The following is a 15,720-nucleotide window of genomic DNA, read 5'->3' as shown; positions in this document are numbered from 1 at the left end:
GATACAAGCTACTGCAGTTGATTTGTTCAGACTGGAGTGCTTCCCCTTAAATCAGCCTAGGAAGCTGGAGAATGCAATGGAACTTATCAATGTGCTTCCAAATAATTGTTGCACAAATGGCAGTTAATAGCAGCTTTCTTGTTCTAGCATTACGAATGAAACACTTATGTGGTTCCATAAGCTGGCACTTCGCTTTTTGCAGTTAAGAAAAACGCTTTCACATAAGCATTGCTAAGACTAAGTAGACTTTATTTTCGTACATTGTAAGTACATTTCACGCCACTTCTCACCCTCTTCAGGCAATGTGTGTAGGGTCCCAGCAGTAATGCTTGTTCTTGTTCAGGCTGCTGATTGCAGCAATATCATCTTGAGTGAGTGAGAAGTCAAAGATCTGCGCATTCTCCTCAATTCGCTGTGCGTTACTCGACTTTGGAATGATGGCTGAAAAGAAGAGGAAATCATGAGAAGCAGCAACCAAGCTTTATTCCACAGTGCTGTTTTCTGAATTTGTGTTTAGTGGAGGAGCGCTAACTGCCAGTCAATGCCATGCTACTGTACCTATGCCAAGTTGAAGGGCCCACCGTAGAACGACCTGTGCTGGCGTTTTTTGGTGCCGGCCAGCAATTTCCACAATAGTTGGCTCTTGAAGTACCTGTGGAGAGGCGACAGTGTAGGAGCTCAACGCAAGGCTGGACTGCCCTAACTTATTTCCTCAAAAACATCTGAGAGCTTAACGATGACTTCAGTAGCTTTCCCAGTCCAAATACTCTTCGCATTGCACTCACATGCATTGCAACTACTGTCACAACACACAAGTGCAGTTTGTATGACGGCAAAAGTAAGTGCCAAGCGAATTATAGAGGAAATATTTCACTATGCGAGTGATCCTGTTTGTTCTCACAGTGACAAAAAAAAAAAGTGGCAGAACTGACCTGTTTTCAAGTTATATGATGGCAAGTTGGCATTCAATAACATTACAGCTTCATACCAATGGGAACAAATTATGAGAATATTTTTACTAGGATATTCATATGTTCAAAAAAAAAAAACTTCTGGAAAGCTCTTATGTGCATAAAGTTCTTTTGTGAACTACTTTATAAAAAAGTGAAATGTAGCCTTTCAAGATACAATGCAACATCTCTATCAATGCAGTAGGTGATATTATGGAATAGCAATAGAATAAATAGCCTGAACAGCTTTCACAATCTTGACACAGAAGCGGTCCAGGACATTGCTCTTACTGAAATATGACCACTGCAGTCTGTTCTGTCTCAAATGTGCTTGCTTTGAAGTGCAAAAATAAATGCCATTACCACCACACAGAAACACAAGCTTTAACAAAAATACAGCTGCACTTGAGTTTTTGCAAATGGCAAGCCATTTGTGTGCGTACACAAATGAAACTTTAAATATATAACTAGTGTGCTTCCTTTCATGATAGTGCAAGTCCATTAAAGGACGCACTGGAAGCTTTCCATGTATGGTGTGTGGTGTTAAGTTGCTCGGCACATGGCTGGCTGGGAGACCATGTTTTGACCAGGACGGCATACCCGCATGCCGTGCAATGTCAGAATATGTCTAAGAACTACTCGTGGCTAAAATTAATCCTGAGACCTGAACTAGGGCAACTTTTTTCTCTCCTTTCTTTCACCCCAGCTCCACTCATGTTTTACTCTGAATGTCTATTCCTCTTACCTCTATTGTCCCTTATGACAACAGTTTTCATTATACACATCTAAACAACAACAATTCTCGAGCCACACACACCTCAATATTCTCAAGCTGCACTGCTCTAGCTTGCAAGTTCACCTTACCAAAGCCTGAGTTGTCCACATGCTTCCCTATAGAAATGTGCCAAACCAGTGACCAGAACTGTGTATTGTGGCGACCCTAAACATAACCTTTATACTGAGTTGGTTGGCTGTTAGCTTTCCAAGCAGCTGGCTAAGATGCAGACACACTAGCTATGTTGTTTGAGGCCAGCTGTAGAGCAGAAGATATGACCGTCAATATCTTGCAGAATTCAGTGTTCTCAAGTTATCCCGAGTTTTCAGCACATAATGAAACTGAGAACTCATGCTCCTGAAAAAGAACAGCTAACTGTATTCCAGAAGCACAATTACATCAACACGTGGTTTACTGTAATGCAAGAAGTGGTAGTTAGGCTTACCAATTCTCCTAATTACACAGCCATAATGCAAAAAGACAACTTTACAGGCAGCAAAATTGAGCTGTGTTGACACCAACACTGTTGTGTGGTAAATTACATCCCGAGGTGCGTCATTCTCAAACACTGCAAAAAGATGGTCATTTGTATTTCATAGCGGGGAAAAAGGTAAACAAAAACAAGGTGTTAAAGATTGGTTCCCACACTGTTTTCACCTACAGAACTCTTCCAAAGGAAGCCTTTCTAACGGTAAAAGATGAACTAAGCGTCAAATACATTTATGTTATCTTGATAATTTGGCCAATTTCAGGCTGCTGACAAGACATGTTAGCTCACACTCTTTAAATAATGTGCGGAGTTCGATCTTTCTTATTCAATGTTTGTGTTTAATCCAATCTTAATTTTATTCTCTATTTTGTTCCTCTACTACTTCTTCCACCAAATCTTTTCAAATTGTGAGGTTCTCTTCCAACAAGTTCACAGCTTTTATTGGCCTGCAAGATGCTGCTCGTGATGTTAAGGTGCAATGCTGTGCTGAACTGAAACTAGCGTTTGGAGTAACCAAATTATATTTGTGCACTGGGGGACGCCTTGCAGCAGGTGTGAGACAACTACTGGAAAAACATATTGTCCTTGTGAACACGTTATTAAAGCTCATTCCGATTTGCGATGCTGCCTGCACAGTAACTGACGATAATGCCAACTTGCACTTGAGACAACAGAACCATTCTTGCACATCAGGGGAGTAGTGGGCGAGTTTTTGCACTAGCTGCAAAATATAAGTAGGGGTGAAAGAGGGTTGAACAAAACAACCATTGAAAGATTTACAACAGAGTTAAAAAAAAGCCTATTTTAACTGTAATAGGTGAACAACCTAAGAAAACCACTACCCTTAGCAGCCTGTAAATGGCCAATTATCAACAAAGAAAGCGTTTTCGTTTTTTACTTCTTGTTGTATGTGTTGGGAAGGCTTCCAAAGTGAGGAAACAACCTAATACTGTTAGCTGGTCGCTTGTGGCAGCGCAACCATTCTTGAGTATCAGGGGAGCTCTACGTGAGTTTCTTCACTTGGTGCACATTATGGGTAATGGAACAGAGGTGGAACAAAACAAAAACGAACTAAACAAAGGATTCACCACAAAGCATAAGGAAAAGCATGTCCTAAGCACTAACAGCAAAGAGCATAAGTATGCACTTATTCTTAGCAGCCTTCAGCCAGCCAAAATTATTAAACAAGTTGTTTTTCTTTTCTGTTACCCTTTGCTCTGCATTTCAAAAAGAGTTTCTTAAGCAGCATCATGTAGCTGAGGACAGTGAAAAAATTAGAAGAGTTCAACGCTGCTGAACCGAATATTGAGCGAAAGCAATAGCTGCGGGTGACCGAGCATTCTTCTAATTCTTCTTCTTCTTCCCCAGCCCACACATAAAGCCCCGCTTTAACCAAGCTGTATTAATGTGCCTTAGTGGCCTAGAGGGATAACGAAATGCTAAGGTCCTGGCAGGCTGATTCTAACATATGCGTCCCATGTGAAACGAGAGACCCAAGTTGGCAGCTCCTGCCAGCCCACATATAAAGCCCCTCTTTAACCAAGCCGTATGACCGTGCCTTATTGGGCTCTAGGAGTAACGTGAATGCCAGGGTCCTGGCAAGCTGATTCTGACATAACCATCCCATGTGAAACGTGAGACCCAAGTTGGCAGCTCCTGCTAGCTTGGGGTCGTCTACGGGGGTCGTCTAAAGGTCAAAGGTCAATGGTGGTCACCGCTGTTCCACATTGAAGGCTCAAACTGCGAGCAGTATTGCTTTCGCAATAAAAGGAATATTTGATATTTTTCGTTGTTTTACCTGTGCTTGGGCCACCGCAGAAGCTGTAATGCGGAGACACTGTTTTTAAACTTACATCTTGAGTTTGGCACACACATATTCTTACTGGGTTTTGGAGGCAATTTTCAACAGTTTTGAGACTGCTATTGGAGACAGATAACCTGACTGAATGTGTCAATATATACGTTGGCAATTATTGACCGCCATTTGTGCTACACTGACGATATAAGGCAACCTGCAGTAAAGTTTGCTTTGCTGATCACCACGCCCTGGATCTCACAGCCCAGCGAGAATAGCAAGGAGTTTTTTTGGTCACCCACAGTGCTTTTCCACGTCATCTGCGTTCACTTATCAGCAAGAGCATTTGGGGTGTCTCAGAATCAACAGCTGAGTAGGCTACGTTGAAAAAAGCTCAGCAAGGAATGTTATCAGCCACACGTGTGGCTCTAATAGTTCAGAGTGTGACTTTGCCTTTGTACCAGCTTACACGGCTCATGAACGGAGTAATGAGGCACCCAGTAAAAGCATTTGAGCAGCATCAGGGCACCGCATACTGCTTGCTTAGGGCCTTCTTGTTGCAGTGTAACTGTTTTTGCACATTGGGGGAGCGTATTGTGCCAATTTTTCTGTCCAATGCCAAATTGACTTGGAGAAAGGATTGGTGGAGGCACAAAACAAAAAAGCGAACCAAAGATGGATTGAACACAGGATTTGAAAGTTCTGCGCATTATTGGCAAAGAGCATGAGTTAACTTGTGTCTTGAGCAGCCCACTATCGGCCAAACTGCCCCACTAAAAAGGTGTTTTTGTCTCTTGCTAGCTATTTTCATGTTAGAAAGGCTTCCGGCTGAAGTGTTGCATAATTGAAGACAGTGAAGAACAGGTGGTTATCGCCTTGTTTTTCAGGTTACAAATGCTCACTCCATCGTGTGTTACAAATCACCGTTTTTTCACAACGTTTAAAAATGACACTCTCTGGCTGCTTCACCACAGCAGAGTTTTCCTGCCTGTAAAGCAAGTGATTCTGTGTTACGTCGGTCTAATTAGGGAAATGGGTAAGCCTAACTACTAACTGCCGAAGAAACAAAACCACCAGGACAGGCATGCGCTGTGACTGCAAAATGTCAGCCTAGATGCATAGTTTTTGTTTCTATGCAAGATTTTCCTCTATTGCAGTCAAAGAAATTATAACTTTATTCAGTACACAGCACTTAGGAGCAAAAATCTTTTCACTTATTCCTAAAGCAAACCTATATTATATGGGTGCTGTGTCTGTATTTAGCATTCTTTCTTTCTTATCTTTATTTTTCTTTTTTTTTACACAGCAGTTCACAACATCATTGAACTAGAAAGTGTGTGTACAGGGGGCAATGAATAAGCAAGTGTGCAAGACCTTCATCTTTGTATGTACACTGTGTTCTATTACGCACTCAACAACCTTATCTACAGGCTGAATTCAAGTACTTCACATATTTGTGCACAAAAATACATGTAGGGCTTCGCTAGGGCATATGCCTTTAATATGAACAAACAAGGTTGAGAAGTATACTCTGCAAGTAGAGAAGCACAAGAGCCAATATCTCAATGTGTTTTCTGCCGTCAGCTTCATGAAGATAAGAGATCATGCTACTCACAGTGATAGTAATGAATTTGTGTGTTCCCTCTCATTTGAAACTTTACTGTATGCTAAGCATAATAATTTTGCGAAAATGGCAGTGTAGAAAGTGCTCACAGCTTTAACTCCGTCCGCTGCACCGAGAGACGAGTAGGCCTGCAGAACAATCTGGTGCTCCTTGCAAAATTGCAGTAGGTCAGTCTGCACCAGGTGTGGATGAAACTCCACCTGCAAAAGAAAGCTATATCTCGCCCACGTCTCGCCAGCCCCTGGACAACGAACGCTCACCTGGTTTACAGCAGGCGGCACACTGCAGTATGTGAGCAGTTCCTGCAGGTGCCTGACAGTGTAGTTGGAGACACCAATGGTGCCTACTTTTCCTGCATGCAAAGATGTCCTATATGACGTCATCCGACAATGAAAGTCTCGAAAGATCAAATGCGGTGCACTGGATACTGACTATTTGGGTTTCTGACCCAACAATTCAACCTTACCATTTATGCGACAGCCTAGTGTAACACAGAACCTTTACTATGAAAAGCTCAATATTGAAGCAGTGTACTGACAGGACTGCAGGTAGTACCTCTGCTGTAACCAGTGTCTATGAATGGGAGTACTTATTAAAACCTCTGGAGATCCATTTTCAAGTCCATAAAGAGAATATCACAGTAAAATACAAATGCCCTGCGATGAGTTGAAAAAGAATGCATTAGCTGCACACTGAAATTGACAATAACTTTCCTGGTAGAAAATACAATGAAGTATTGGACCATGTGCGCTTTAACATTTCATTTTCAATTACTAATTATACTGAACTGGAGGAATGAAGTAAACCACAGTTAACTCTTTCTTATTTTCTCTCATTTGGTTAGAACTTTTCTGGCACCTTTAACGAGTCCTTTAGTCAATTTGAGATGCAACTGACACAAACATCGCAGCGTAATGCTGCACAGCTGAATTTTCAGTTAGTGCTCATCTATCAAACTCAAGGCTGAAAAGATTCTGAGGAGCTGCAAAGATTCCACAGTCCAAGTATGCAACACTCAAGCTTCACATTATGTATTTATACACTATGATAGGGAAAAGAAAACGTAGAAAACAAATATCGATACTATAGAAATAAACAAAATATACTGCCTTATCTGACTCTGTATTAATAGTTAGGGTTTAAGGAAAAATTAGTTGTGGTTTAGCTCTGGTTAACCCTAGTTTAATTGTGAAAGCAATGGCAGAAGCTTCTTTTGCCTGGTACATTATTTCCCTATCACGCCCTATCAGTGTAAGGTGCTACATTATTGGGGACACTTAAGCTCATCCTTTAAGGGTATGACAAGAGAGTGTAAGCTACCAGCCCACATATAAAGTCATGCTTTATCCAAGCCATATGGACGTGCCTGCGTGTCATAGGTGTAACAAGAATGCAAGCTGTTCTGGCAGGCTAATTCTGATATCACCCTCTCATATGAAAGGAGCAACCCGAGTTGGCAGCTCCTGCCCATGGCACAAGGGCAACGTGAATTCAAATGTCATAGCTGAGGAGGAGACCATGAGGAGGAGACCATGCTACGCCTGTTATGAGGAGACCATAGCTACGCCTCTTCACGACGTAGCTGCGGCCACCCGAGCTCTCGCTTTGGCTGTCATATAGTATTGCTTTCGCAATAAAAATAAACATTTTGACAACTCTACAGGAGGAGTAAACTCATGTGAATGCAAGGAAAAGCTGTATGAACGTGCCTGCATGGCCTAGGAGTAGTGTGCCTGACTCTGCATCCAGGAGCACTGGAAGGTTAATTCTTATTTCACCTTCCCATCTCAAATGAGCAAGCCATTGGCAGCTCTTCCCAACTTCCTTATGTCATGTGATCTTGTTGAGAAACATAAACCATCGAAGAATCAGTGCTCTGCCATGTCAGCTGCCAGTGCCATGCCTGTGATTTTTTGCTCACAACTCCGACGCTGATATAGACTCTGATACCCCATCCCCCTTAATGCTATTATATTAAATGGGGCCATACAAGTCCAGTAGTTTAGTTGCAGAAGATTCAGCATTTCTCACAGCAAAACAAGAAGAAAGAAGCTAGATTGCAAACTGTCATGTTCGCACATCGTCAATGTAGAAAAGACGTATGCGGTACTGTTAACTTTGTTTATTAATCAGACAAGAGGATGCGACCAGTGTCGGCCAAGGTGAAAGTCGAACTGGCTGGTCGAAGAACGGAGGGAACGCACGTCCACAGATGGGACTTGCTTCCCACTGGGCGCGGACAGGGGTGCCAGGGTCTGTCCATTAATGCACACGGCTCTAGTCACAGAACGGACGAGTACACAGCACTTCAAACACAAAACAAACATTCATTATGGCTGCGACATGAAAAATTTGCAGGCAATTAGCAGAGAAGCATTTTCCTCTGCTGGTCACACCTTGGTTGTAGAGGTTCTCCAGTTCGAGCCAGCTTTCCTTGCGCAGAGCAGCTTGCTCGGGGTCTGCAGGTTTGCGGCCATGCACACCAGGCCAGTGCAACAGCATCAGGTCCAGCCTTCCACCGAGTCTCTGAAGTGTTCCGAGAACTGATTCACGGCACTTCTCGGTGCCTTGGGCCACAGGTGGAATCTTGCTAGCCACCCAGATGTCGGACCTCTGCAGTCCATACTGCGGCAGTGACTGCAGTATGGCAACGACTGCTGCTTCATTCCTGTACAAGGGCGCCGAGTCTGGCGCCAAAGTTGGTCAGGACAACACCGCTTGGAAATCTGCTTTATCTCAGTTTTTTTTTTTTTCAAGATTACAAGCAAGCTGCTGATGAGCTTCACTTCTAACAGGGCAATGTTATGCACAAGGAAGTCCACAATGAGGGATGAATATACATCAACAATTATCTAATTCAGAAACACACGAAAAGCTCAAATGCTTTTTCACTTAAACACAAAGCCTTTAGAGCACATAAGGCATTCAACAAAAATCTAGAAAACGTAATCCAAAATAAATCAGCTATCAACAGCTAGTATAGTTACAATTATTCATGAAGTGCAATTTCATGTGTACCCACTGCTTTTGTACCTGTACACCTGATGTTTTCCTTCTGACGGTACTGAATACTTGTGCATGCAGCCATTGAAACCACTTATGGGGCATGTGCATGGACTTGTACAGATCACAGTAAATACAAAGAGGGAAGAAAAATGGAGGTAAAACATATCTTGCACCAAGGAATGTGCATATCTATAACAAAATGTTACATAAACCTAGAGGAAAAACTAAGAACACCGCTCTGGTTTACATTCCCCAACTGTTTGCAGAAGTATGTTTCATAACAAAATAACAAGAAGAAAGAAAGGCTTTTGAAGACACTGGTAAGCCATCAAATTTCTTGCACATTCACTCCATGGTTATGGCAAGCTAATGCTGCAGTTGTAGATACAGGCTCTTATATCTAAGTTCCGACATAATAAATATAAGAAAACTTTTGTTCAATATATATTGTTTTTCCAATCCTCCCCCAGCATAAGTCATGTGTCACCGTCATGACACAACTGAGAAAATGGTAAATACTGTTAACAAAACTGGTGGCACAGTTTTGCATTTTTCAAGACAGTGATGAATCACAGCGTGCATTGCCATTATCTTCGGCGTTTTTTTTTTCTTTTTTCTTTTTCTTTTTTTTTTTCAGTTGGTATATGGTATAATACTCTCTTAGGCTCACTTTTTTTTTAATTGCTGTACATTTAGTTTAGATTTCTGACTATTATATCTCCATTGTATTCATTACGTGTTACAACCCACGCATAACTGCTTGTAAGGTCTGTTTAATAAAATAACACCTATCAGCCATGAATGCAGCAGACTGCTAATGATGAAAACAAGCATGCTGATAGTTCTGCTCTTTTTGTTCATGACCGAGACACAACCTCAAAGCTTTTGCATCCCTTTGAGGGTGCTCAATGCAAGATGGCACAGCCATGCTGTCGCTTCTTCAACTTGAGAGAGGACAAAATACATCAGAATTTCTTTCCCGTTTAGTTCTGAGTTTTCACAACTTGAAAGCCATAGTGCACAGTGAGCAGCAAGTTTCCATCGCTTTGCTTCATCTTTCTTTCTCTTCCTTCCTTCTTCGTGTTCATAAACTTTCTATGTGCCACAAGTAGCAGTGTCTAGTCTACTCCTTATTTCCTTATGTTTACATTTTACCTTCAGAAGACAATAAATTCCAGACTAGCCAAGTAAAAAAATGAAACAAAATGAGCAAGATTTGTGTCATAGAGTGAAGAAAGCAATTACAACAATAAAAAAAAAATCTGGTACTGTATAATGAAAAGCTGAAGCAAACAGTCCAAAAGTGAACAGTCATACTCTCTCCATGCAATGCTTTGTCCAACATTTCATGATTATAGCTAAACTACGTACTCGTTTATGGTTACACTGGTCTACTGGAAAAAACTGTTCAGGTAAGCTTTTCCTGACGTAAGAAACTGTCAGCAATCCAGCAGGGCAGGGCTGCCACATACCGATCAGGCGGTAACCTTTCTGCAGCACCGTTGGCAGAAGGGACTTCAGTGCAGCTTCCGAGATACGATATGTTCCAACTGGGTCCAACAACAAGGCAGATCATAAAATTCGTCTTATATATGAAAAGAAGACTACACTTTCATAACAGCCACACACATTCCGCTGAGTTGCCGGGCACAAAGAACACTGCATAGTTTCACTTCGACCAAATTCTAGCTGCATTCGAGGCTCACATACAAGATTTTCTCAATTAAAAAGGTGACTAATCTATACTAAATTGCTATGCTCCCATGAAACACTGTCCTGATGAGCTTCACATCTATTTCAGCTGCCTGGGGCCCTTTACACATGGACATATTTCTTTTCTATATCACCACCATCAAAATGCATCTATCATGGCCAGCATAAAACCTGTTATTTTGTATTCAATAGCACAACATTGTAGTCAAAGAGGAAATGCAGCAAAGATCATTAAGGTGACTTTGCAATCTAACTGCTTTTCAGCCCTTCAACACAATTATTTCCTCATTTCAAGTGCAACGTCTAAACTCTGCTCTGGAACATGAACCAATATCCTATTGATATCAGACTTTGATGACTGCATTACAACTTTATATTGTTGCCTTATAAATGTTTTGACCAATAATGATTTTCCAGTTACGCCATTGGCGAGTTTCTTGCCGAATGGCACCCTTAACACTAAAAAAACTTTTGCAACCACGGACAGACACTCGAGCAAATGGATGTCGTAAACGATGTATATATTGTTCAGCTATGTGAGGGACATAGCCCAAACTATGTCTGAGCTCTGTTTTTTACGACACTTGAAGGAAGCAATAAAATAATCAGTCAGTGATGCAGGAAGTATATATTCAATTGGGAGAGGGCTGGACAAAATTTTGCTTGTATTTGTTTTTTATATTGTTGAAATAGTTCAAAAGTCATCATCATCATCCTAATCATCAGCCTGACTATACCCACTGAAGGCCAAGGCCTCTCCCATGTTTCTCCAATTAACCCGGTTCTGTGCTAGCTGCATCCACTTGACCCCTGTGAACTTCTTAACCTCATCTGCCCACCTAACTTTCTGCCGCCCCCTGCTACGCTTTCCTTCCCTAGGAATCCAGTTTTTTACCCCAAGCGACCATCGTTATCCTCTCTTTGCACTACATGTCCTGCCCATGCCCATTTCTTCTTCTTGATTTCCACTAGAATTTCAGTAACTTGAGTTATTTCTCTGAGCCACTCTGCACGCTTCCTATCTCTTAAAGTTACCCCTACCATTTTTCGTTCCATAGCCCTCTACGTTGTCCTCAACTTAAGTAGAACCCTCTTTGTTAGCTTCCACGTTTCAGCCCCATAGGTGAGTGAGTACATGTAAGATGCAACTGTTGTATACTTTCCTCTTGAGCGATACCGGTAAGCTGCTAGTCATAATCTGCGAGAGCTTGCCAAATGCGCACCATCCCAATCTTATTCTTCTTGTTATTTCTTTTTTATGGTCCGGATTTGCGGTTACTACCTTTCCTAAGTAGACATATTCGCTTACTACTTCCAGTGCTTTGCTACCTAACGTAAACTGCTGTTCCTTCCCGAGGCTGTTGAACATTACCTTAGTCTTCTGCATATTGATTTTCAACCCTACTTTTCTATTTTTCCTGTCTAGGTCACCAATCATTCTTTGCAGTTCATGCCCCGAGTTACTTAGCAAGGCAATGTCATCAGCAAATCGCAGATTACTGAGGTATTCTCCATCCACCCTTATCCCTAACTGCTCCCATTTCAGGTCTCTGAATACTTCCTCTAAGCAAGCTGTGAATAGTACTGGGGAAATCGTGTCTCCTTGCCGAACACCTTTCTTTATGGGAAATTTGTTACTTCCCTTACGCAGAACTATGGTTGCTGTGCAGCCACTATATATATCTTCCAGCACTTTCACGTACGGCTCGTCTACCACCTGATTTCGCAATGCCTGCATCACCGCCAAGGTTTCTACTGAGTCAAATGCTTTTTCGTAATCAATAATTGCTATGTATAAGGGCTGGTTATATTCCGAGCATTTTTCTGTCACCTGGCTGATGGTATGGATATGATCGATAGTAGAGCACCGTTTCCGAAAACCTGTTTGATCATTTGCTTGATTGCAGTCTAAGGTTGTCCCGATTCTATTAGCCATTATCTTAGTAAATACCTTATACGTAATAGACAGTAAGCTGATTGGTATGTAATTTTTAAGGTCCTTGGCATCCGCTTTCTTATGAATAAGGATAATGTTTGCGCTCTTTCATGGTTCTGGTATCGTCGATGACACCAGGCACTGCGTATGCCAGGTGGCCATTTTTTCTAGCACGATATCCCCCCTCGGCCACTATTCTAGTTCACTATATCGGCCATTCTATGCGTTTCCTCCCATTTGTGCGCAGAGCGAAACCAGCCAGTGAGGTTCACTCAGCTTGGCACCTACGCCAGCCTGTTAGTATCTTTAAAATCGCTGTTTTACCCAAGGCACAAAATGATGCCTATAGTTTCTCTAATCCTTGCCTATTTTAGTACTTTGTGAGGGCCAATAACGTAAAATTTTATGAAAACACAGAGGTCCGGACTACAGCAAAAAAAATAAAAATGTAAGCAATGAATTAAAGGACAAACGAGGCAAGGACCTCACTGAAGCCTCAGAGATAAAGAAGAGGTGGCAGGAATACACAGAAGAACTGTACAAGAAGGACCCGGATGTGCAAACCCAACATAGGACGGTTGTGATTACTGATCTCGAGCCGGGCATCCTGAAGAGTGAAGTTGAATGGGCCTTAGCCAGCCTTGCTAAGAACAAAGCTAGCGGAATTGATGGTATTCCAGCTGAGTTGCTTCAAAACCTCAACCACGACGCTGTTAACACACTGCATACATTATGTCAAAAGATTTGGACAACCCTGCAGTGGCCACAGGATTGGAGGAGGTCAGTTTACATCCCCATTCCAAAGAAAGGCAGTGCCAAAGATTGTTCCAACTACCGCACGATCGCGCTTATTTCACATGCTAGCAAGGTGATGTTAAAAATCCTGCAAGGTAAGCTGCAGCAGTATGTGGATCGGGAGCTTCCGGACGTGCAAGCTGGGTTTCGCAAAAGCAGAGGAACTAGAGACCAAATTGCCAACCTTCGCTGGATCATGGAAAAAGCAAGAGAGTTCCAGAAACCCATTTACTTCTGCTTTATTGATTATGCGAAAGCGTTTGACTGCGTAGATCACAGCAGATTGTGGCAAGCTCTCCAAGAGATGGGAGTTCCAATTCACCTCATCTGTCTCCTCAGGAACCTTTATGAAGGGCAAGAGGCCACAGTCAGAACTGGGCATGGTCTTACTGATTGGTTTCCGATTGAGAAAGGGGTGAGGCAAGGCTGCATACTGTCGCCCTGCCTATTTAACCTATATGCAGAGTGCATCATGAGGAAGGCCGGTCTGGACGAGTCTTCAGCTGGAGTGAAGATCGCTGGAAAACGCATCAACAACCTTAGATATGCGGATGATACCACTTTAATGGCAGAAAGTGAAGTGGATCTCAAGAGACTTCTGATGCGCGTACAAGAAGAGAGTGAGAAGTTTGGGCTTAAACTGAACATTAAAAAGACGAAGATCATGGCGTCTTGCCCTATCAAGTCCTGGAGCATCAATGGACAAGAAGTGGAAGCTGTGACAGATTTTCTGTTCTTGGGCGCCAAGATTACCTCGGAAGGAGACTGCAGCCATGAAATTAGGAGACGCCTGCTTCTGGGAAAGAGAGCAATGGTTAGCCTTGACCGCCTAGTAAAGAGCAGAGACATTAGTCTGCCAACCAAGATCCGTATAACCCGTGCTATGGTCTTTCCAGTTGTGATGTATGGATGCGAGAGTTGGACTGTGAAAAAGGCTGACCGCCGAAGAATCGACGCGTTTGAATTGTGGTGCTGGCAAAGACTCTTAAGAGTTCCTTGGACTGCCAGAAGATCAAATCAGTCGATATTGTCGACCATAAACCCTGACTGCTCATTGGAGGGTCAAATTCTAAAGTTAAAGCTCAGCTACTTTGGTCATCTGATGAGAAGAGAGGAGTCGCTGGAGAAAGATTTGATGTTGGGAAAGGTTGAGGGTCGCCGGAGAAGGGGTAGGCAGCGAACGCGATGGTTAGATGGCATTCTCGAGGCATTGCAGATGAAGCTATGTGATGTTAAGAAGATAGTGAGAGACCGGAAAGCGTGGCGTGACATGGTCCATAGGGTCACGAAGAGTCGGACACGACTGAACGCCTGAACTGAACTGAACTGAAGCAATGAATTAGATGGAGGAAGGGAGTGAGCCACATAAAAATGATTTAGGGGAATGGGGGCCTCTGACCTTCCAGGTCCCGGCGTCCCAGGATATAATGGCTTAATTCCTCATACGCATATTTTAGCATGTGTAATTTGCCATTTTAATTCGTCTATATCGGATGTACTACATGATTGTGACTTTACGGTTCTTAAAATAGAAAAGTTTCTTTAGCTTGCACATATCACAGGGTTGCCCCGAAAAAATATTGTAAAACAAATGTGGGTACTGTATGGGTCATATGTATACGTATGTGCACAGGAAAAAGAAAAATACGTATGTACCCCCTCCATCAACACCACAGCTAGTGAATCAAAACAGCCATTCAGATCGTTACACACTCTCTAAAACAGTAAATATTGAACCCCGTTTCAGATCTTACATTTACTTCAATACGTTAGGCTAAAATATTTGCAAGATCTAAAGCAATTTTTTTTTTTTTTTTTTTTTTTTCATAATGATGAGCTATTCTCGAGGACACGCAGTATGACCTCTAAACGCTAAGAACACGCTGCAGCTCTCACTGCGGCTTTTCATTATAAGAAGTGAAAAGGAGCCACCGCACTGCACACGCATAAAGCGGAGGCACCAAGCCGCCTGCTCAAAGCTGACAGACTATGCGAAATGCGCAAAGGCGGCCTCGATCGTAATCGCATCTGCAAGCTGTACACACATGAACTCGAAATACGCTACCACTGTCTCATACTGTACGCGCAGTCTTTATACTGGCGAGTACCCAAGACGCACGTGCACAAAGATGCAGCAGCTATCAAGATTTCCACGCTGTCGATATTGACGTGTAAACAGTGTAAACACCACAAACAAGCTTGTGCACTGTAGTCAACGGTTTCGGTTTTGAGTCGATGCATCACGCTCGAACACAACGAAGCAAATATCGCGCGTGACTGATTTGATTTTCAAAGCCTATGTCTATGTGAACTTACATCCGAAAGCAGGTAGATGGGCTCCATTGTTTAATAGCACCTTCGTGGCCACCGAAAGAGCCATGTTTCGCCGATCAGTTTCTGAACAAACGGAGCAAGTGGATCAACAAGTCCAGACTTGGAACAAGTTCAACACAGTTGCCTTTCTATGTCAAAAGAAGCGCCAGAGACAGCAGTGAAAGCGTGGTGAAAGCATCTGCAAGAAATCGAAACCGAAAGCTTACGAGCGTTATGACAAAAAGTGCGTGAAGAGCACAGTAAAATTGCAAAATCAAGGCAACCAGCACATCTATTACGTTGTACTTTTTCATGTGCTACAG

The 15,720-nt window shown here is 42.5% G+C and overlaps 1 protein-coding gene across 3 annotated transcripts; it reads right to left on the bottom strand.

The window, feature by feature from the left end:
* Positions 1 to 228: 228 nt before the first annotated feature.
* LOC146198093 (uncharacterized) lies at positions 229 to 15,593 on the bottom strand. Of its 3 annotated transcripts, XM_084593412.1 has the most exons (7): positions 15,401 to 15,590; positions 10,113 to 10,190; positions 8,031 to 8,321; positions 5,895 to 5,986; positions 5,724 to 5,834; positions 559 to 652; positions 229 to 441 (listed from the first exon to the last, which is right to left on the bottom strand). In XM_084593412.1, exons 1-7 carry the CDS (start codon positions 15,462 to 15,464, stop codon positions 296 to 298), a joined length of 876 nt encoding a protein of 291 aa, XP_084449538.1. In that variant the 5' UTR covers positions 15,465 to 15,590; the 3' UTR covers positions 229 to 295. The 3 variants fall into 3 exon arrangements, with proteins under 3 accessions (XP_084449538.1, XP_084449539.1, XP_084449540.1); XM_084593413.1 differs by lacking the exon at positions 10,113 to 10,190 and having other exon boundaries at positions 15,401 to 15,593; XM_084593414.1 differs by lacking the exon at positions 10,113 to 10,190 and having other exon boundaries at positions 8,031 to 8,302; positions 15,401 to 15,551.
* Between the last annotated feature and the right edge of the window lie 127 nt (positions 15,594 to 15,720).

Source organism: Amblyomma maculatum, chromosome 2, assembly GCF_055883805.1.
Source record: "Amblyomma maculatum isolate TAMU_Amacu chromosome 2, ASM5588380v1, whole genome shotgun sequence".
NCBI classification, from domain to species: Eukaryota; Metazoa; Arthropoda; class Arachnida; order Ixodida; family Ixodidae; genus Amblyomma; species Amblyomma maculatum.
The sequence above is the reverse complement of the archived record's forward strand: the minus strand, read 5'-3'. Positions and strand labels throughout refer to the sequence as shown.